The 21,644-nt window shown below is 34.7% G+C and overlaps 2 protein-coding genes across 2 annotated transcripts; both read right to left on the minus strand.

Moving 5' to 3' along the window:
* Positions 1 to 168: 168 nt before the first annotated feature.
* Positions 169 to 5,767, minus strand: LOC121419792. Its single transcript, XM_041614252.1, has 3 exons — positions 5,555 to 5,767; positions 4,426 to 4,599; positions 169 to 1,833 (listed from the first exon to the last, which is right to left on the minus strand). The coding sequence occupies exons 1-3, from the start codon at positions 5,728 to 5,730 to the stop codon at positions 1,686 to 1,688; spliced, it is 498 nt and encodes a 165-aa protein (XP_041470186.1). The 5' UTR covers positions 5,731 to 5,767; the 3' UTR covers positions 169 to 1,685.
* Positions 5,768 to 6,033: 266 nt separating this feature from the next.
* Positions 6,034 to 19,355, minus strand: LOC121420573. Its single transcript, XM_041615237.1, has 8 exons — positions 18,822 to 19,355; positions 15,945 to 16,361; positions 14,784 to 15,248; positions 10,976 to 11,212; positions 8,964 to 9,113; positions 8,146 to 8,298; positions 7,003 to 7,152; positions 6,034 to 6,290 (listed from the first exon to the last, which is right to left on the minus strand). The coding sequence occupies exons 1-8, from the start codon at positions 18,877 to 18,879 to the stop codon at positions 6,034 to 6,036; spliced, it is 1,887 nt and encodes a 628-aa protein (XP_041471171.1). The 5' UTR covers positions 18,880 to 19,355.
* Positions 19,356 to 21,644: the final 2,289 nt, after the last annotated feature.

A 21,644-nucleotide genomic window follows, 5' to 3' on the forward strand; every position in this document is an offset into this window, starting at 1 on the left:
TACACAGTTAGATAACAAAGTCACAGGGCTTGATGTAATTGAGCTTTACGTTTTCGACATCTCTCCCGGAAACTTACTCTTGATAATTTGAAATGAATTCCAGATCGTGGTATTCGCTGAAACCGACATGCAAACCGTTATTAGAGTAACGGTTTCAACTTGCAGAAATAATTTATTTTCCATTTTTTGTGTGTTATCTTCTCTGAAGGGAGGTACATCTAAAAAAACATGTGTTTCTACAATTCTACTTAAAAATAGACAAGGCAATCCGGGATATATTTTTTTGGTAAAGCTCCAATGGCAGCAATTTAAATCATGCTCCCTGAAATAGTTTGCTGCAATAAAAGCGCGTGTGATGAAAATATTTCAGATCGTTTCAAGTCAGTCATTTAGCAATCAACATCCAATTCGTTCAAAAGTGAAAGGCGTCGTTGAAATCGAAACTCCGGCGACAATAGCTCCGCGTGTTATTTCGTCTAAGATATATGGCTAGGCTATGATTGCAATGCGGTTTTTTATGTAAGGTTAATGGTTAGGTTTAGGATAGGATATAGCGTTAAATCCAAGGTTGAAACTGGTGTGTGGAATTTACATCGTAGCAAATGTCGCCAGAGCAAATGTCATGCTATTCTTTGAAAGTGTATGCCTATGCCCACATACTTTGAATAAATAGCAGAGAAATACACAGTCAAAAAAATTATACAACGCTGTTTACTATATGAATCTTACAGTAATTGGTTAAACAGTATTAACAAGTGTTTAAGCAACAAGGTTTAATTTTCAATATCCAATCTTCAAGAAATTAAACAAAAACAAAGACATTGTTTAAATGGTTAAACATATACTGTAAGGTTCATTTAGTGAACAGCGTTGTATAAAATCTTAAACAGCGTTTTTACTGTGCAGGCATAATCATCATCCTACAATTATCAACGAAAATAAAAACATAACAGCATATGTTGGGGAAATTGAATTAAAATTTTCTCTATTAACATGTTTAACTGTGAAAGATGAATAAAGAGTATTCTGGTTCTTAACTTAGATAGTAGTAAATCAGAAGAAGAAACGGAATCTATTCTTTCGTCTGGCTACTTGGCACAGTCACATTTCCATTCTGTTAAAAAAATATTTTAATGAAATCCATTATTTAATCTGAAAAAAAATAACTGATCTGTAAATACCCCATTTAGTAAATGTTCAAGAGCAGATTACGCCTAATTTGATGACCTTGGTGCCTTCTTCGAATGAACCATGACATCTCTGAATCAAGATACTGAAACATTCGAATGCGTTTTTTCGATTCATCGAATTTCTCATTTCAAACAACTGTCAAAAGATGAATGAATACATCCGAGATGGAAAGCTAAATATCCAAAAGTTCAGAGCACGTTTCTAAGCACCATGTGTGATCTGATTGGAGGGTTCTTGAATGACGTGGATGGATTAGGCCTTCTGCTATCCCAGTCCTTTTGACATGGAATCCACTTTTTAAATGGAGAAAATATGTTCCCTTCCGGGCAATCTGGGACCCATTTTATAAAACGTAATAGTCAATGACCTTCACTTGAAACTGTTATGAGCTACAAAAATCCTTGCTTCTGATTGGTTTAGGCCAGATCAGTCAGTGGAAATCACTGAAAATGTGTTTCATGAGACACACCCCTGGAGTTTATTGCTGACCACAACTACGGAAATCCAAAGAAGGGATCAGCGGTGAGGTAGAAGCAATCCATCGGTGAGCTTTCCGGTGTAAAATCTCTTTCGTGACCCTCGAATCCAGCAGGTCCAGCTTTCATACATACAACCGTTGTATCCGGTACACTTCCGACGCATCTGTGGTTTTATGTTTTTAAAAGGAAGAATGAAAAGTCTTTTATAAATACCTCAGTATCGATTTGAAAATTGAAGTCAAGTAATCACTTTACACTTTCAAAAGGTACGAGACTGAGAGAAAGGGAATCGTGGAGAAATAAAGAATTCAAAATCTGTTCAAAATCTGTTCAAAATCTGCATATCTTTCACATACAGACCCTCTTTTTTATCGTCTGAAAATATTCAAGATAAATGATATTAATACTTTACAAATAGCAATGTTTAGGTATAGATATAATTACGACATACTTCTCCCAGTATTCACGGATTCATTTTCATATAATAACAATTTACACTCATATCCAACAAGAACATGCAATAATATTCACTTAAACAATCCCAGGACACTATTTGCACATAAAACACTAAGACATCATGGACCTGATATTTGGAATGCATTGCCAGATTCACTCAAGCTGACAAGATCATTTTATTCCTTTAAACGAACTATAAAAGAATTGCAATTAAACCAATACCTAACAAATAAAAAAATGATTACCATTGTTATCATTATTTTAATTAGACATTGACTTTTATCTAAAACATGTATAAATTCCATGCTAAGGACCAAGCATCCCCCTTGCCCCCCTCCCCCTCATGCACCTGCACGTTTAATGACAATAGATATTAATTATTTTGGTTATTTTCCAGGGTTGCTACGTTTTCAAGCTTTGCTTTTGTGACGACCCTTGCAACTATTCTATTTATTGTAACAGAAAATACCACTTAATGATTTTCATTTATGTAAGGTATATTTGAGGATTTTATACAAAACTATTGTTCATTATCTTGATGTCAAGTTTCAGATATGTATTTTCTTGTCCAGAATTTTGTTATGAAAATGTTGCGAAAACCAATAAATGAAATGAAAGAAGGTGGCAGCAGCGTAATGAGAAAAAAACAAAAGAGGGCCAAACTTGGCCTGTAGGACACCCTGTCTTTAAAGCGCCAAGAAAGTGAAATGAGCCAGTACCCTTTTTTACCATTTGGAAATAAAAAAAAATGATTTTGTGAAAGAGTTTGATATAATACTTGAACAAATTACATTATGACATTGATCGTAGAACTTTTTTGGGTGACATGGGTCGAAGACGCGCTTTTACGCCAGTGGTGAAGACGGGATTAGGCAGTAAGGGACGACTGATCTCAAACGAAATAAATTTAAACAACCGGAATTTGAACCCCCTAAAACCCAGAAAGTTAGAAGTGGGAGGTGACATAACTGCCAGAGAGGAAAGAAGATCAAGCTAATTATTAGCAAATATGAAATAGATGGAGAAGAGAATAAAAATCAGGTACCAAATAACATGAAAGAGAAGATAAAAATAATACTAATTATAGTGTGTTCTTTTCCCAAGGTAATGTTTGTGTACGTCACCAAAAATAAATAAAACCGATAAACACAAAACGACCACTAAACCAGAAAATGATAACAGTAATTTCCATCGTTGTATTATGAACAATAAAAACACGCATTATCTATGTGATCATTGTGATTGTATCCGCCCATTGACCATGATAACCTTTTCCGGTATTTTGATGATTCATACAGTGGATCTGCTGCATGTATACATTGTATAGGGTAACAATTATGGCCAAAAAAAAGCATTAGTGCCCCATTTTTGAAATAATACTGCATAGCATTTGTTAAATGGTTGTAGACATCAGATCCCATTTTTTCATGCAACTTGTATCTCACTCTCCTTGATATACTTGTTCGTTTAAAAACCTCCATAATCATGTCGTCTTGGATAACCGGTTGTGTTTTTTAATCCTATGAATAGTTGTTTGGACACCACTTCATAATCATAGCTTGTATATTTCGTTTTGTCTACTTTATTTACCATATCACCTATATTTACTTAGATAACACTGATATTAAGTCATCACTTTGCCCCATTACTTTTTTTTGTGGGGGGGGGGAGGGTGGGGGAGGATAAGTAGGTAAGTTCTTTTGTTATTATGGTTGTTATTTTGTCTTTTTGTGTAACTAACTTGTGATCTGCAATCACCTAATAATCATTTGTAAATTTTGTGATTTGTTTCAATTTGTTATAATCAAAACATAATTTAAAAAATAATAAATTATTGGGAAAAAAATGCAACTAAAATTGAACGAAAGTGAATCATTTAAAGATCGGCTAATGATAACCTTTGCATGGGTTTATTCTATCTATTTTTGTTGATTCGCAGCAATATTCAACTACCCCCCCCCCCCCCTCTCATACACACACACACGCACGCTGGGAGTAGTCTGTTGTGCAAACTCTTCACTCGAGTTATGGGTCTGAATTGCATCCTGCTGATGGCCCTTATTCTTTCGCCGCCAGTAAAAAAAATAGTTCCAAAGTTGTGATATATCTTTCACATTTGAAACAGGAAAATTTAGTAGGGACCTTCCCTAGCATCAGTGATAGATTGTCAGTCATATTCATTCGTTTTTGTGTCAATTAGCAATATGAGATTAAAAAATTTAGATTGGGTTGGCTCGAATGAATATCTTTTGTCTGCCAGTTGTTATTAGGCCCGTGAAACCTATAGCCTTCTATATACCTGCAATAGTCATCTCGTCCATCTTCATCTTCGTCTTTCATATACCAAGTATTGGAATAGCCTGGGTCAAACCATTCTTCGGAGGGGTTGGGAGATGTGTATGCTAATAGGTCATCTTCCATCGAACCAGCCAGTAGACAGGACATGAACGGTTTCCCATCAGTTCTTACTATTCTATTGAAAAAAGAAAAAAATAATGCAAATTTCTGTGCATGCAGATGTCGAATAATGCTAGCCGTAATAAATCTGGAATTATTGATACTAGAAATAATGATGACATTGATGATGGTGATGATTATAATGCAAAGGATAATAGGTTAAAAGGTATCAATAATAAAATGGAATAATGTATTTTTTCTGTTTGAAAACCATTTCTATATTCGTAATGGTAAATTGGTGTACGAATTTATCATATCAATTTTTTGTTAATGACTGAATGAGAGAAAAATATTTTTAATTCGAAATGTTGAAGCCCAAAAAACTAAAGAAGTAAAATATGACAATGTATTTCGTCTGTCGAAGCCTTTGACTGGAGTGATGTAACATGTAAAACTGCAGAAATTACTTAATGAAATTAGTTGCAACAGGTTTCAATTACCAGCATGACTATAAAGTCCATAAAAGAAAAACAATAATAGTAGTAGTCATAATACAGGTAACGAAATCATTTTATTTTTTTTCAGTTTATATTGCTAAAAGGCCTCTGACCAAAAAGTTGGCAAGATTTTTTTTTGCCTATGTATTTAGCATGACTATAAAGTCCATAAAAGAAAAACAATAATAGTAGTAGTCATAGTACAGGTAACGAAATCATTTTATTTTTTTTCAGTTTATATTGCTAAAAGGCCTCTGACCAAAAAGTTGGCAAGATTTTTGTTTTGCCTATGTATTTAGGGTTTGTTATCTATAACACGTTATTGCAGAATTTTCATGTTCTGTTTCTGTAAAGTAAATTCATTTTCCAATGTGAAACAGAGGGAAACGTCTGAACTTAGGAAACGCTTTCAACTTATTAACTGCATAAAATACTATCAGAAAGTTTCGAAGATAAGAGATGATGCTGTATAGATGATTTATTAAACGACGGTATCCATTGTTTATAATGACATGAACTATCGTTGCCAAATACCTGCAAAAATCATTGGCCGCTCCTTGTCCCTGTACGTCGACCCAACCCCTGAAGAATGACGTCATTCCCCGATCTTCTATGACGTAGGACCGCTCTAAAACTGTCCTGTTACCTCTCCATTGTGGACAGATTGAGGGCGTAGTATCGTTTACTGATGGTGTAGTGGCATTTGACATAGATGCATTCTGTGGCTTTGCCAGTATTGTAATATTAGTTTCTTTTGGAAGAGAAAAGAAAAGAAAGACTCAGAGAAGGTGCGTCTTGAAAAAAAATAAAGTAACATAAAAATCACATTTCCAATTACGTTTGATTTGGGGCATTTAGATACAAGCGGCAATTGCCGATAAAACGAAATTGATAAAATTAATATACTGAAATGATAGAAACGGCTTGTATAAATACACTCGCTCGCTAAATCATCAGGTATCGCATCTCCTTAACACACACTGAAATCTGCAAAATTACACACAACTCCGTCGTCACATTGTTTTCGTACCTGATGCCGTGGTGTAATTTATCATCATTGTGACGTTGTGTGACGTGTCATTCATGAAGTACGGTGTAGGTTGGGATGTTACGTTATAAACCATTGTGACGTTTTGTGTTTGAGTCGTAGTGACGTTGTACATCATTGTGGCATTGTACACCATTGTCTCATTGGTCACTACCGTTACATTTGGAGTCGTTGACTGATTTAACGTGCCATTGCTTCCAGATGATGATGACGTTGGCATCCCTGATTCAACAGCAAAAATAAAAAAATATATATTCTGGATGTGAGTTTTTTTAAGGCCTAAGGAACAGCTCCTTGTAATTTATAAAGTGGATTCCAATGGCTTACATTGTTTAAGTGCATGTCAGACCAACTGAAAAAAAAATGATTTTACAGAAAAAAGATTTTGCAAAAAGCAACAACTGAATCATTTTGTAAATTCACGAAATAAGAATTTTTCTCCAAAGTAACTCAACAGGTTTGTTTAAAAGGACAACATTGTGTTTTATTTAAGGAAATGTGTAAGGTTCCATACATCAAATACCAATTTCAAGTAAGATTACGCAATCTGGTAAGATTACAGGTTTTCTTGAGACTATGCTGCAGGATTTTTTTTATTTAATTATAAATTTTCTAACAGGGTACAGAAAAAGGAAAAAAGTAAAAAGTAAGCTGTTTTGGTCAAATAGCTTTAACATTATTTGTTTTATTATCTCAATCGACATTATTTTTCATACAATCATACAAATTGATTAGAATGATTTAGTACCCAACATCAAAATGTGAATACAATATTGACATATTATGTGTATAAAATAACGTTTATATTGCAAATATTACCAGACGATCTTCAGTTCCATTTATATTAATTCAAAAATACAAAAAAAAAATAAACAAGGTTGCTACTTTTTCTCTCTCTCTGGTTTGAAGGTAAAAGTTGAAAAATAATTCGTACCGAATAGTTGAACGGAAATCGTTTTCTCTTGATTTTTGAACCAACATATATACTCGCCAACCCATGAAGAATTCAGTGATGTTATCGTCAACATAGAAGTGAAGGTACCAACATTGGTGGTGTATACATCCTTGATGGTGTTTTCTATTCCTATTGATGACACAAAACACGGAAAGGAAAAGGAAAAGAAGAAGAAGAAGAAAGGGCCAACTATTGTCGTAAATATCTCAATTCGTTTATTTGATTTAGCGCTTATGTAATTTATAATTATTGACAAATGTATACAATGCGTCCCAGTAAAAAAGAAACCCGTTTTCAGAGACCAATTCTACAATCCTTATTATTCTTTTCTGGGACGCACTGTATATAGAGAGGGGGGGGGGTCGGGGTTGAGAGATGGTGGGAGGAGAAAATAGAGATGGAGAGAGGGGGAGATAGAGGGGGGGCATAATTAGAGAAAGATGTATACTTGTATAAAGCAAAGTGTGTAACTGAAACGCGGTTTAAGGGAGTAACGAAGTTTAAGGAACATAAGAAAATAGAGAGACTGAGAGCAGTAGACACAAGCAGTAGAGAGAGTCAGAATCATGAATGTGTGCATGTGTGTGTGTGTCTGTTTGCATGTGAACGGGGGTGTGTGTATGAACGTATGAGTGTATGTTCAAGAAAGAGTTATGGAATAAAGGCAAAAAACTGGAAAAGGTGTGTCTAAGAGCCGAGAGCGTATACCTGTATTGTCCATTATATTTTTTTTCAAATTTGATGTTATTTTATTTCATCTGTAGGCATAACCTTAAGATGGTTGCACAGAATAGTCCATTATATCTTAAGATGCATGTCAAGTCAATATCAATGCAATTGTAATAATGGCAAGCTACATGTATAGAATGAAAAGAGCAAGCCCGATTCATTTATATTTTTTTTTAATTGGAAGAGTGCAGAACCATCATTTATTTGGGTAAGTCAAATTAACTTAACATTTGTTCATTCTAAACATATATTTTTTCAATCTATGTCTTTGTTGGTTTGTTTAATCGACATGATGTAATCAATTATTACAATGATGATAATAATGGCGGTAATGATAGTTTAATAAACAATCGATGTGTAATCATAAACAAGTAACATCAATAAGGAACGTACCGTCTTCAGTGATTTCTCTGCCGTTAGGATCGTGCCACTGAGGTCGAGAGCAGTTCTCACAGCTGGCGGAGCAGAAAGCGGTGATATTTGAACCCTCGTCTCTGATCAGGTGACCTTTTCCGGCAACAACAGGCCACAGTGAGATCTCAACTTCTGTTATCAGGCGGTAATTATTAGAATATAATGGGATATTATTATTTATTATTTAAATTAACGTTATTTGCGCTACTATTACTTTTACAATTGTAACTTACTACCGAAAATGTCACTTTAAAAGGGATGTCCACCCAAACAAAAAGATGATTTGAACAAATATGAGAAAAATCCAACAAGCATAGCATTGAAAATGTCATCAAAATCGGATGTAAACTAAAAAAAAATATTAAATTTTAGAGTTTCGCGTAATTTCAGATAACATTTATATTCCCATCCTGGTCAGTATGCAAATAAGGATACTGATTATGTCCCCCACTCGCCTAATATGTCTATTGTCTATTTACATAAAACCACCGCACGTTTATGCAGGGGTAGCCCTGTTGGTCGGCCCCCAGCCCCTTTGATCCACCACTGAACAGTAAGTTGAAAACGATGGTGCGGTAAAAGGAGTGTATCTAATCGATTTAATCCTTGCTTCATTTTCGTAAATGAGAGAAATGTAGGATAATGACATTAATGATGCACCGTAAAAAATATGTTATAACATGATGCATTTCGAAAAAAAAATGAGTAATCAAGTTAACAAATCACACATTAATTTTTCAAAGGGATGAGATAGAAAGACAACATATTGCAGGGTGTAGTGAAGCTCATTTACACACCATTACTATAACAAGTTGCATTGTCGTCGAATATTGACGGGAAATTACTGCAGTTGAGGTATCCCATTTCACTGAAAACCTCCGCTGTCGGGTCGGCGTTGCACGAGTCTACGACACGCTGACAAAGTTCACGGCAAGGTAGCAAATGTCCTAAAAAGTAACAGAACAGTTAGTATTATTTTAATCACACGAGTTTTCAATGATTAAAAAAATCAATAAATCTGGTGAAGAAAATAAGAGCACCTTTTCCTGAGGATAGGCACTGAATGAATAAGAAATGAGGGATGGATGAAATGGATCAATTGAAAATTAAAACCAATTGTTTTGTAGTCACGCACTTGCAAAATGCTTTGATATTTCATTTTATATGTTTTTTGTTATTTATTTATCATTTACATGGTACACGTGGTTCACATGTTAAGGTATCAAGATTATTTTCGCATCTTAAAGAAAATTGCAATGTGGAAGAATAAAAAACATGATTTTCTTGGATGACTTGGAATATTCTAAGTATAAATTAAGTTAAGTACCACTTTCTGCAAACTCTTCTGAAGAGCTAATTTGCAAAAGTGTTAGATCGATTTTTTTTTTTTATAAAATTCATTTATTTTTCTCAATGTATAGATTTTGATGGTACAAAAAAAGTTCAATTTCCCATTGAAATGTGAATTTAAGAAAGCATACATAATAAAATCACTTTTTTTCAAAATGGGTTAGATCCATTTTAATCCATTTCAACCTTGGGTTTGGGTCTCATCTATCAATGAAAGTAAAAGTTTTGACAGAATCTTACACTTGATTGAGCACTGTCCATTTTTGTAAAGCTCGCAGAAATCTGTTTGCGCAGAAATGCTTGTTTTCACGCAGTGTCAAGGGGAAAGGGCGAAATCAAACTTACCCTGCAATACATTTTTCCTACATTTCCCTTGCACTTTTAGTCAATTAAGATAAAACAGATACATTCAAGCATTTTTAAACAAATTTGCCACCCAAATTGAAATTTCAACACTTAGTAAGCACAACTTTTACCCTTTTTGTGCCAGCTGGATCTGAGGACATAACTGAATCGGAACAAAAGTTTACATCAGACATCTCCAGCACTTTTTCACTAAGTTTTTATTATTTAAAGTGGGTTGACATTTAATTTTTCATTTAATACTTGTTTCTCCACACTTTTCCCAAGCTTGACAATGATTAACAAAATGAAATCAAGCCTAATTCATTTTATGTAAATCACAGCTCAGTGTAAATCAAATATCGTCTTGATGGCCTTGGTGTGTGGGGGAGTGGGGCGGGGCGCAATGCACTCTTCGGAGTGTATTGGGCAAGGAAACAAGTTAAAAGAGGTCAAAGATATCTTCAAATCAACTTTACTTGCTAAATTCTACATGTTCTTCGTGATAAAGGTTTACTTTTATTCGCATAGCTAATTCCAAGTTCTGCGCAAATCATTTTTCATTAACTTTTCAAAAGTAAGTGGTGCTCACTCAAGCGGAAATATTTTCAATAGTTATATCGTCATTTGCTTAAATAGATCCGTTAAAATGTGGAAAAATCTTCAGGATATTACAAATGTATAATTTTACAGGATTTTTTCAAAGTGTAAACTTTTTTTGATACGCACTGTAGATCCACTTTTATAGACTAATGCAATTGTTACATGATACAGTTGTTTATCATGTCAATCTCGTTTTGCCTACTTGCAATAATTATGGGAGAACAAAACAAACGATGATATTCCTAGAATGGTCTAAAATGGATCTCAACCCTTTTGCACACAAACTCTTTGAATATTAATACTAATGCCAATAATAATGAAAATAAAAATAGTGAAAAGGAAAACAACATACTAATAACTGGTAGCGCTTTGTAATGTCGATTTAAAAAAAAGAGAATCTCATAGGAAAAAAATATGAATTGCGAAAGACAGGGAACAATGAACATCAAGCTGGAAACCCATTTCTGTTAGTTATTGCTGTTGATTTTGTACTTGTTTTGCTATTTTAATTTACCTGGTCCATGCGGTCCCATCTTGACACAGGGCGGTGCATAAACCGTGCACAAGAATTGTCTCATGAAATCGGCACACTTGGTATCCATGGTTCTCAGTATCTTCTCGACTGGTGCAATGAGGCCAGCAGCAGCGGCCTGGGAGGGGAAGGCCGTTCCGCTCGAATACTGAACGTGGCGGTAATGCACGTTACTGCACAGGCTACGAAACGTTGAAAATGTAATCTCTTCACAGTGAGCTGTAGTTAGATAGAGAGGAAAGGTTTTCAGATAAAATTTCTAAATCATAAAGTAGATAAAAAGAACAAAATGACTGAGTTAAATACTTACGAATTACTTTCTACATTCCTTAGATTGAGATGTACCGATCCAGAGTAGGATTGAAGTTTTCAATCTAATAGATTTATAATTCTTTTTGTTTTTACGATTTGGATTTTTACGATTTTTTGGATTGGTCTCCGACAACAATTAATGAGATTGACATTCAATCTACGGAATTTTGAGAGTAAGAAAATAATAATCTATTATTGATATATAAAAGAGGGGGAAATGACTAGGAAAAAGACGGGGCATATTTTGCCTCCACAAAATAATATGACAAACAAACAGATGAATGAAAAAGAGAAGAAAGAGATCGTAGAATTTTAAGAAAACAGATATCAATAATTGATATTTTGTAAAACTCTCTCAACAAATTAACATTTAAAAAGGGCACCTTATCATGTTACTAAGGAAATGTATACAATATGTGTAAAATGATTTAAGATAGTAAATAATTCAAGGATTAATAAAGAAATAATTGATTAATGATTTTGGGAGACATCGCAGGCGACGGTCTTGCTCTTGAGCCTTGTGTTATGTCCAATTTTACTGTTGATAAATATATATATTTCTTAATACTTACTCCCTTAAAAATTGTAATGACATCAACATGTTACTAAGCGCATATTAAGGGCAAAGCGATATACCAATACACTGCCCCTCCCATCCCATGACAAATCGTTGAGAAAATGCGATATCTTACTTCTTCACAGAAATGCAATGGTACATGGGTTTAATTTAAAAAACTTGAAATCAAAAGGCTGGGATGTTTCTACTATAACAATGCGACGTCACCTGTGGTTTACGGGCTGTGATTTCAAACGTAACTTTTTGTTGTTATAATTCAATGATAGAATAATAATAGGATCATCTGCGTGTTTATATTTCAAACAATCCTTGCATGGTCCTTTCGCTTTCAACGGTGGATCGATGAAGGGAGGCCAAGGGGTTTGGCACGCAACTTTCAGCCCCCCCCCCCGCCCCCCAAAAAAGTAAAGAAGATGAAACTAGAATTGGTAAGAAGATAAAATGCTTTTGAGAATTTTAATCGGTCGAGTTACCACACTAGTTTTGAAAAAAAAACTAAAGTTGGCAAAATAAAAGCAACCGTCCCAGAGACGGTTTTCTTTTGTCACATCTCTTGATTATAGGTTTGAATCGGTTTGATGTTATGTACGTTATGAAAATAGCACGAAGTAAAAAGATCAAAAACTGTAATAACAATACTTAAACAAAACGGATTGATCACTCTATTCGGTGCCTTTAGTATAGGTTTTCCCGTCCAATTTCGCACTTAGTGCATGCAAAAGTAAAGACAGGTCATTCAATTTTGCACATAGTGCATGAGAAAGTACTAGTATACATAGATCATTCAATTTATTAGATAGGGCAGCCAAACTTACCAGTCGGCATTCATAATCGCTTTAGATCAACCAAATCTGCCACTCGGCATACGAATTTGTACATAGTGCAACCAAGTTCGCCCGTGAAACCCCTCGAGCTATGTTAGAGCATTCAATTTCGCCATTGTGCATCCAATTATACAATTTGTGCATGCAATTTAGCACACGTAATATTTTCTATTTGTTTTATAACTTTATATATCATGTTAATATTTTGTTCCATTTTATGTGCTTACTATGTCCAAATTAAATCACCGAAAAAATGTATTGAATGACTAAAGGCATATGAATTAACAGAGGGAAAATTTCCTGACATTTCCTTATATGTCTTTTAATCTTTGTATTTTTTTTTTTGGGGGGGGGGTTCTTAATATTTTCTTGTCATTTGCACCGTATTTTCGATATATGCATTGACTAGAAACACAATCATAACATGTAGATAATATCGTGATTTTCTTCTTTCATATTTATGTTTATTTGATGTTTTTTTAACTTGCATCTATTTTCATATGACTTTAATCATTTAAAGCAATTATGTTTTCATCAAAACTAAGACATCAATGGATTTCTTCCCTTTTATACTGTCTTCTTCTTGAACCTTTTATATTCTTTAAAAGACATAATAAATTAATACATATACTTCATATATGACAAAATAACTTCGTAAATAAGCCACTGCTTCTATGTAATTTACATTATTCTTTTACAAGCATCTGTAAAGAATACTCATTGTCCACTTTTATGAATGGCCACTGGGGGCACACATACTGCAGGTTGGGAAAAACGAGCGAGGAATGTTTAAATATGTATTACAAGTCATGTAAATACAGTGCTAAATTGAATACACTAGTTATGAACATGGATACCCAATAGAGAAATTGAACGCTACAACTTCAGTCACGTGACCTGCGGTGTTAACTTGAGTGCACTATGGCGAATCTGAATGATGTTTTTACACTTTAGTTTGCTGTATAGCCCAAATGAATGCCCATTATGATTTCAATGGCGGCCCTATAGCGATTTTGAATGACTAGTTTGAATTTTTGATTGCTCTTTAGCGAAATTGAATGAACTATTTATAGTCTTGCATGCACTAAGTGCGAAATTGAGCGGGAAGCCTATAATAATATCATTGTTTTGTTTTTCTTCCAGGTCCGAAATAGGTAGTCATTATCCCTGCAGACTGCTTTTGCCTCAATGCTTAGAAACTGCTTAAACCTGCTCTTGCCCAAGGCACAATATTAAATATATGCACCCCTGTACATGAATAAATCTAGTACAGAGAGAAAACAAAACAAAATTAATCGCACCAAGAGAGAAATCGTTCTAGTTTTCGGAATTCCGGTATTAGAGACAGATAACCTCAAAAGATGTCCGTATCTCATACCATTAGCCTAGTTTACAGTCTCGGTTGACATGGTTGATTTATCTTAGCGGAGTAACAAGCTTAATACTCGAGACAAGAAAATCAAACTACTCTGCGTATGGCTACTTAAATCATTAGAATGCTGTTATCAGACACAGATACCCTTGATTGACTTCCGCGTCTTTTCAATTAGCCTAGTTTTCAGTTTGCATGGAATTTGTATTGAAAATAACTGCACTGTAAATCTCGAAGATTTGAAATAAATTCAAAACGGGTGTGAAAAAGGGAACGACCCTATCACCGGATGCTTTTTTTTACCCCAGTCCAACGGATTCCAATTTATTTATATACATATACGTGAATTGCAAACGTATTCCTGTGGTAGGAATATCTTCAATCTTTATTTGAAATCCAAATGGTTTATTTTGAAAATCAAAATGGTTTACATGTATAAACAAACATTTATGCTTTTAATTGAAATCCTGCTTTAGGTGTGAGTCACGAAGTGACGTCGACTGTCCACTGTTTTAAGCAGCTATGAATGTATTAAGATCCTGGAGATAGGCACGTAATCAGCGCCGTCTATCTAGAAATATAATATTCAGAGGCACAAAAGAAAACAAGTGATATGGGAATTGACGACGGTGTAGAGGATACATATTCAGTGTATTTCCAATGGCATGTATGTATAGCGTAAGGAAAATGGATGTTGATTCTTACGGTGAATGTAGGGTTCCATGCGGGCATCCTGATAAGCACCCGTGTCAGTTGCGTTGAAGGCTCGGATCAAGACAGTGTACGCATCATCAGAGTTCAAATGAAGTTGTATCTGATCTTGACCATAAATCGTCCTTTCACCGCCGTCATCACCGCGGTCGTTGTAGTACACGACCTCGAAGCCGTCGACTTCGGGAGTCAGGCTGGGTTTCGGTTCCCTGATTAGCACCCAGCCGTCGTTCGATGCGGATCGCTCCAGGGTGAAAATAACAGAAGGAACGCGGGACTCTCCCGGCGTGGGTCTGACGGCAATGGTGGTTGTGTTAGTGGCTGGGGTGGTTGCATTGGTAATATGGGAGGTAGTGTTTGGCATTGTCATATTAGATGTAACATTTGCCATGCTAATAAGAGTGGTGGGTGTTGGAGGTCTGGTGGTGGTACTTTCTTGCTCTCGATAATTGCTGAGATCTAAAAAAGAGCGAAAAGTACACAAATAAATTAAACAATTATATTCGTCTTCCACCTCAATGGAAGAGCCGTGGTGTAGTGGTTCTGACTCTCCTATTGTAAACAGAGGGTCGTGTGTTCGAATCCCACTGCGGTCTAGCCTTCTATTTGCTGGGCATTTATCCACACTTTGCCACTCTTGACCCAAGTTCTAAACGGATAACCGGTAGGTTGCGAAATACATTGCATGTTTGATTTTGCCAGCGCCATAATGTGGCTGCGACAAATGCAAGGAATGCTCCCCAGGGAGTGGAAATTGTGCACTGTTTGTGCTTGACTGAAATGAATCCAATGACTGGGGTAATAGTATGATGTAACGCGCTTTGAGCCATTCTGGGAAAAGCGCTTTATAAAACAAAATTATTATTATTATTATTATTACTATAGAGTATATGCTCAGCGATGTCTTGAGCTTTTCTGTAAATATGCTTTTTTTTCGTGGGATCATAGACATTTAATAAATCGTAAGGACATTGTAAGATCTCTGCATGGTATTTGCACGGAATTATCACGGGCTTTGCACGACTAAAACCCCAACTAGTTGTATGGTAAGCGAAAGTAGGGTTGCACTTTGTTTTAGGAAGAGAGAGAGAGGAGGATACAGAGCGAAAAAAAAAACAAAGGATGGCTCTATGAACAAAATTGACCTCCACCTACCGTTCAGACATCGCCTCTCCTGTCTTTTGGAAGGGTAGTTCCTGCATTGCAAGACTTCCTCTGACCGGAATCCCAAACGCTTCAACTGTCCTTTGCACTTCTGGTTGATGATCTTCCTGCAGGCGTCCCTGCATGGGGGCATCCTCTCCCCCGTCTCATGGTCACATGGTGGATGATAGGCACCGCAGATCAGAGCAAGAAGGTCCCGGGAGCACCCGGTATCAACTAGAGGCATCATGTGATTTACTGCATCCGCGATCCCGCTCTGAGGGACAAACAAACCAAATATGTCACTCATGGAGATGTTGCGGAAGCCGAGTCTCCTGCATGCATCCACCTCGCTTTGCTGGCAGAGCTCCCTATCCTCTGACGGGTAAGGACCCCCTGCAGAGATCAGTAGGAATACCTGAAATAAAACTGGATATGTAAGACACAAACATTATGCATTTATTTACGTGTACACTCTGAATTTCGCTTTATTTATATATTATTATTTTTTTTTTGGGGGGGAGGGGTATTTCTATATTTAATTCAATTTATTGACGTTCTCAAAAAAATTAAATAAATTTATTTATCACATTCATGAGAATAAAAGACCAACGGGAAAAGCATAAAGCCTTTAACACGTGACCAAACATCTAAAACAAACATGATAAATATTGCAAAATTGTTAAAATTAAATGGGAACAAGTATATCAAACATGTACATTCTGAATCACACAATTATACAGGGAGCTTAAAAGAATAAAAGCTTAAAATATGTATTGTACTATAACGTTTAAAAGAAGTTGGGTTTGGGCATGCATTTTAAGAAAATAACTTAGAGTTTTTCAAATGAAAGCCAAGAATAAAAGCAATTATCATTAGTAACAATTTTATTTATCGAGGGTAACCCCGTCAGGTTACTAAGAACTGTTATCATAGAGGGCCCAGCAAAAAAAAGGAAAAATAATGATTTAAAAAACCAAGAACAAAACATAGATTTAACAGTTACAAAGAATTAAGAATAAATAATTAAATATATATATATATATATATATGTAAAATACACTTCAAATATATACATCAGTATTTCAAAAATGTAAACATGCAGAACACTACTTAAAATAAATACAATGATATTCATGTATAATTAGGCCTGTGTACAGTAATAACATGAGAAACAAAAACGAGGACTTTATATATATATATATATATATATATATATATATATATATATATATATATATATATATATATATATATACATATAAATGTATATATATATATATATATATATATATATGTGTGTGTGTGTGTGTGTGCGTGTGTGTGTGTATGTATAAGGGGCGGATTTGGTAAGATGATAAATTCGATGGTCTGACAGGGAAATAATATACAACCCTAAGAGGGTCATTGACACATGGTTTTGAAACTTTGTCAGTGTAAGATTAGTGAAAATGTAAAGGGGTCAAACACGACATTGCTATGATTGCCAAGACAAACAGTATTTGTGTTTACATGAACGTTTGACGCCTGAGTAAAGCTAATGTAAATGCACTTTTGGGAGTTGAAAGCTTCAATATATGCAATATTTTATTGTAAACGTGCCAATCATGTACTTTTTTCTGCACTATCGCTGAAGTATCGAAGTACCGAGTGGTACAGTGTTATCAAAGTGGTACATTTCAAATTCAATACTTGCTATTTCAATATTTACAGTCTAAGAAAGAGATCTCCTAAAATATTAGCTGATCTTAAAGTCATATAGACCAGCGTAGACTGCACATCGATAGCATAGGAAACAGATGATTGAAATACAATGAAGTCGTGGTAGACGAGCTGCATTTACTGCAGCTCATCTCACAAAGCAAATGTTCACATCTGAGTGGATCATCCAAATAGCCTATTGTTGCCCCCTTCTAACAAAACTGGTTAATTGTTATCTTAGGTATGTTAAAGCCAATTATCAAGTCTTGGACAATTTGATGACTAAAATATTCGACATTCTTAAAATAAATCATATAACTGAGTTTACTTACCCAGACCAGTATGAAAAAAATCAACATGCCATCAGATTTTTGTATATTATAGGTAGGATCTGTAACGATTAAAATTTGTTTCTAAACTATTCTTAAAAAATATTGCCTGTCCTGCTTCTAACCAAAGTATTTATTATTACATTTAAACAGAGAACGTTTAGGTTATAGAGGTTACCGGTGAATATAATTTCTTCTTCTAATCAAAAAGGATCTACGAGTTAGAGATATAATTCAACTAACCACAAAAAATACGAATATTTTTTTTTTATTGCGTGCCAAATCATTTCAATTGAAAAGTAATCACCATCAAACTAAATAAAATCAATGAGACCCCACGACTAATTAGACTGCGAGTAACGGAACTATCTTAAGGCATTATTGCCGAAACAGTAATACCATCTGCCAACAACAACAAGAAGTTGATGATTTATTTCACACGCGTTGACATTTCATGGTGAAATTATAAGGCGTAGGTTTGCTGGCATTTGCCTGGATACATTATTTAGCAGAGTTTAGTAATGCCTATGACATTATACATAACTGCTATTGCTATTGCTATTTTAATAAACAACATTTCAACTCCCCTCCGACACTACATTTTTGGCGTTGCGCGCTTCGGGCAAAATATGATTCTTTGGGAAAAACATAACTCCGTCGGGGAAATGAAATGTTCCATTCAAACTCTAGGTAGGCAATATTTGTATATTATTCTTGTTGTTTAGATGGTATATGTATAAAAAATAATGAGATTGAAACTGCATGAACCACCCCCTCCCAAAAAAAGGAATAAATAAATGAAAGAAAGAAATGATAAATAGCATATGATAAAATAAAGCGAAATGTTCTAATAACTTACCAGACGCCCAAATTAAAGATGAGACAATATAAGCGCTGACTTGTTTATGCTTTGTCATCCTTACGTTGTGCTATGCTACCGACTTCCAGAAGACGTCGATCACGAATAAAACCAGAGACGATTACAACTTTCCGATTTGTCAGGTAAATGGAAGAAGCTAATCGATGTACCAACAAAATGAATTTGATATAAAGTCAATATTGTTGACTATGAAACCAAATGAACGAAATTTTTCGTCATATATTTTGATGGATATTACACTTCCACATCACTTGTATGGTTGATATCATATAGATAGTAGCCTTGTTGAGGTGCCAAAATAAACGTCTATTGGCAAGAGAGGATGGATTGAACTCGTTGTATTAGTTAAATCTGCTTTCGATTACTTTCGAACTCTGGTTGAGGCCAGGTCGGATGGGAACCCACACTTTGTATCGGTTGGTTGAGTGGTAGGGATATTTACTATTGCCTGGTAGGAAAACAATTGTAGGTTGTATTCGGAGGTCAAAAGCAACGAGGACAAGGACTTCCTACTGGTCTCACTCCACTAATACCGGACGGAATCGAGTCCTGGTGATGTATTAGGGGTGATCATGGACAGTGGAAATTGAAATTTCGACCGGAATCTATATTGCATTATATTTGTACAGTTCACACACATCGGGAATCACAATCTAAGAGAGAGAGAGAAAAAAATCAAAAGTAGATTTCAGAAGTAGGATCGCCACAATAAGTAGGAAGAATACCACACTGCACAAACACAGAGACTATTCTACATTTTTAGACACATTGTAAAAAAAGAAAAATGTATGTCCACAAACGCTAACAAGAGACCATTTTCCTCTCTCTCTCTCTCTCTCTTTAGATTCTCAATTCACACACCAATTTTCAAACTTATCTTTGTGCCGTGCGTGAACGCTACATATCCACTGTTATTTTCATTGAACTTGACTCTATTCGATGCTTTGTCCCCCCCAAAAGCCAATTCTTATTGTGATTTACGAAAATAAGTTTGTTCGAAAACCACGCTAGGCACTCAAATCGTGGGTAGGAATCATGCTAATGAAAAAGAGCAACATTAATGTTGAGGGAGCAGCATGCAATGTCATGTGTACGTACGTATCTTAGGGAGCTCTGTCCGAGAAGTGAGAAAAGTATTAGATTTTTAATTTTGTTATTTTATTCTAGCACCCTCCCCCCCCCAAAGTCATGCTAGTGTATTCCTTGAATAGGAATGCCTTTATGCAGATATCTAAAAACATTATATTTCAGGAATTGAAAATAGTGAGCGGCGGTATAATGCAACATATTAAGCAAATACTGCGAGTTTGGAGAAAATTAGAATCCCTAAAGTTCCGAAAATTGGAACAATTAAGAGCGATGTAAAGTGTTTGCTTGTAAGGTAATAAAACTAGTTTTCCATCCCCAAATTGCATTGTATGATTTTGATATTCAGTTGTTTTATTACAAATTACAAAGGTCTTCAAAAGAGAGAATAGTCGTCGAAAGAATTCAAATCCAAAATGTGTACATTCAACACGCCTAGATAATGGACTCAAACTATAAATACTGAACATGTTAAATCTGTATAACTTTCCATTGATCATGTTGATTCTAGATTAGAGGAATCTGACAGCATGTACTTTCCATATCTGCTTAATATGTAGGCCGTGTTGTGATTATAAATACCCCTTTCTCGATTTTCCCATTTATTTCATTGCCACGCAAGTATTTTCCGCAAGGTGAATTATTAGTACGAGGTTATGGAAGTTCGTGTACTTTTTTTTCAAAAAGGTCATGGAAATCGTACTGTTTTTTTTCTTCAAAATTCAAAATCTCAGGAAATGTTTAGTTTTTAGCCACAAATTACGCTGACCTGAACCATACCCCTATTAAAAGATGTAAATATGATCAAAATCGAACAAAGAATAACATAGTTATTGGATTTTATAGATTTGAATTACTATGGTGAAACAGTTCTAGGTATTTTTTCATAGACATTTAGTTATCAAATTGAGGATATCACATCCCATCCTTTTTTTTAAAGTTTTATTATACGAAATTAGATTTATTCATTTTTTTCCTCCAAGCACTTAAAGAAAATAATTGGCAACTGATTTAGTGCATTGAACATTCATTGCTGCAACTTATTTCATTATGAGGGAGACATATGAAACAGACTGTTTGTGATTTGTACCCTTTGTATTTATGTAATATATATATATATATATATATTGATGCCTTTTACTCGTATTTCTTTTCATTATTTTTTTTTAAATAATGAAAATATCCCTTACAACAAAATGGTTTTCTGTTAAGTCAGTCATTTTTTCTAATTCTTGAATGGCAAATTTGATTAAACATAACTTGAAATAATGAAATACAGAATGAAAGTTCAGAGAGAAAGTCATCAGCTCGATCATGGCACATTTACCAGGAAAAGCATAATAATGCATCATGAAAATATCATAAATCATTGAATATTTTTGTTTGCATCCTTCGTATAATATTCATGAAAAATTTAGTAGGGTTTTTGTGTCTGTTTTTTTTTCCTTTTCTGTTCGAATCACATGATTTGTTTATGCCCGGTGAAGCAAGGGATCCAGATAATAGATAATAGATAGTAAATGGGTAATTGATATTCATTTATCATGTTTGTCGTATAAAAAAATAAACATCCGCCTATATACTTATATTTTATATGAAAATATGTCCTTGTTTGTCATTTGCTGGTGACAATGTGTATTATTTTCGTTTTGAATGTGTAAAAGAATGAAATGGAAAGGAAAAGAGGAGATAAGCAATATCAATGATTACAACTTT

This window comes from Lytechinus variegatus, chromosome 8 (genome assembly GCF_018143015.1).
Source record: "Lytechinus variegatus isolate NC3 chromosome 8, Lvar_3.0, whole genome shotgun sequence".
NCBI classification, from domain to species: Eukaryota; Metazoa; Echinodermata; class Echinoidea; order Temnopleuroida; family Toxopneustidae; genus Lytechinus; species Lytechinus variegatus.

Coding starts and splice junctions, on each gene's coding strand:
- LOC121420573 (XM_041615237.1), bottom strand. CDS start 18,879: ATGACAAAGCATAAACAAGTCAGCGCTTATATTGTCTCATCTTTAATT. Junction 16,362..18,821: donor ATCTTTAATTTGGGCGTCTG/GTAAGTTATTAG, acceptor TTACATATCCAG/TTTTATTTCAGGTATTCCTA. Junction 11,213..14,783: donor CATGGAACCCTACATTCACC/GTAAGAATCAAC, acceptor ATCTAACTACAG/CTCACTGTGAAGAGATTACA.
- LOC121419792 (XM_041614252.1), bottom strand. CDS start 5,730: ATGTCAAATGCCACTACACCATCAGTAAACGATACTACGCCCTCAATC. Junction 4,600..5,554: donor GCGGCCAATGATTTTTGCAG/GTATTTGGCAAC, acceptor TTTTTTCAATAG/AATAGTAAGAACTGATGGGA. Junction 1,834..4,425: donor GGACGAGATGACTATTGCAG/GTATATAGAAGG, acceptor ATAAAACCACAG/ATGCGTCGGAAGTGTACCGG.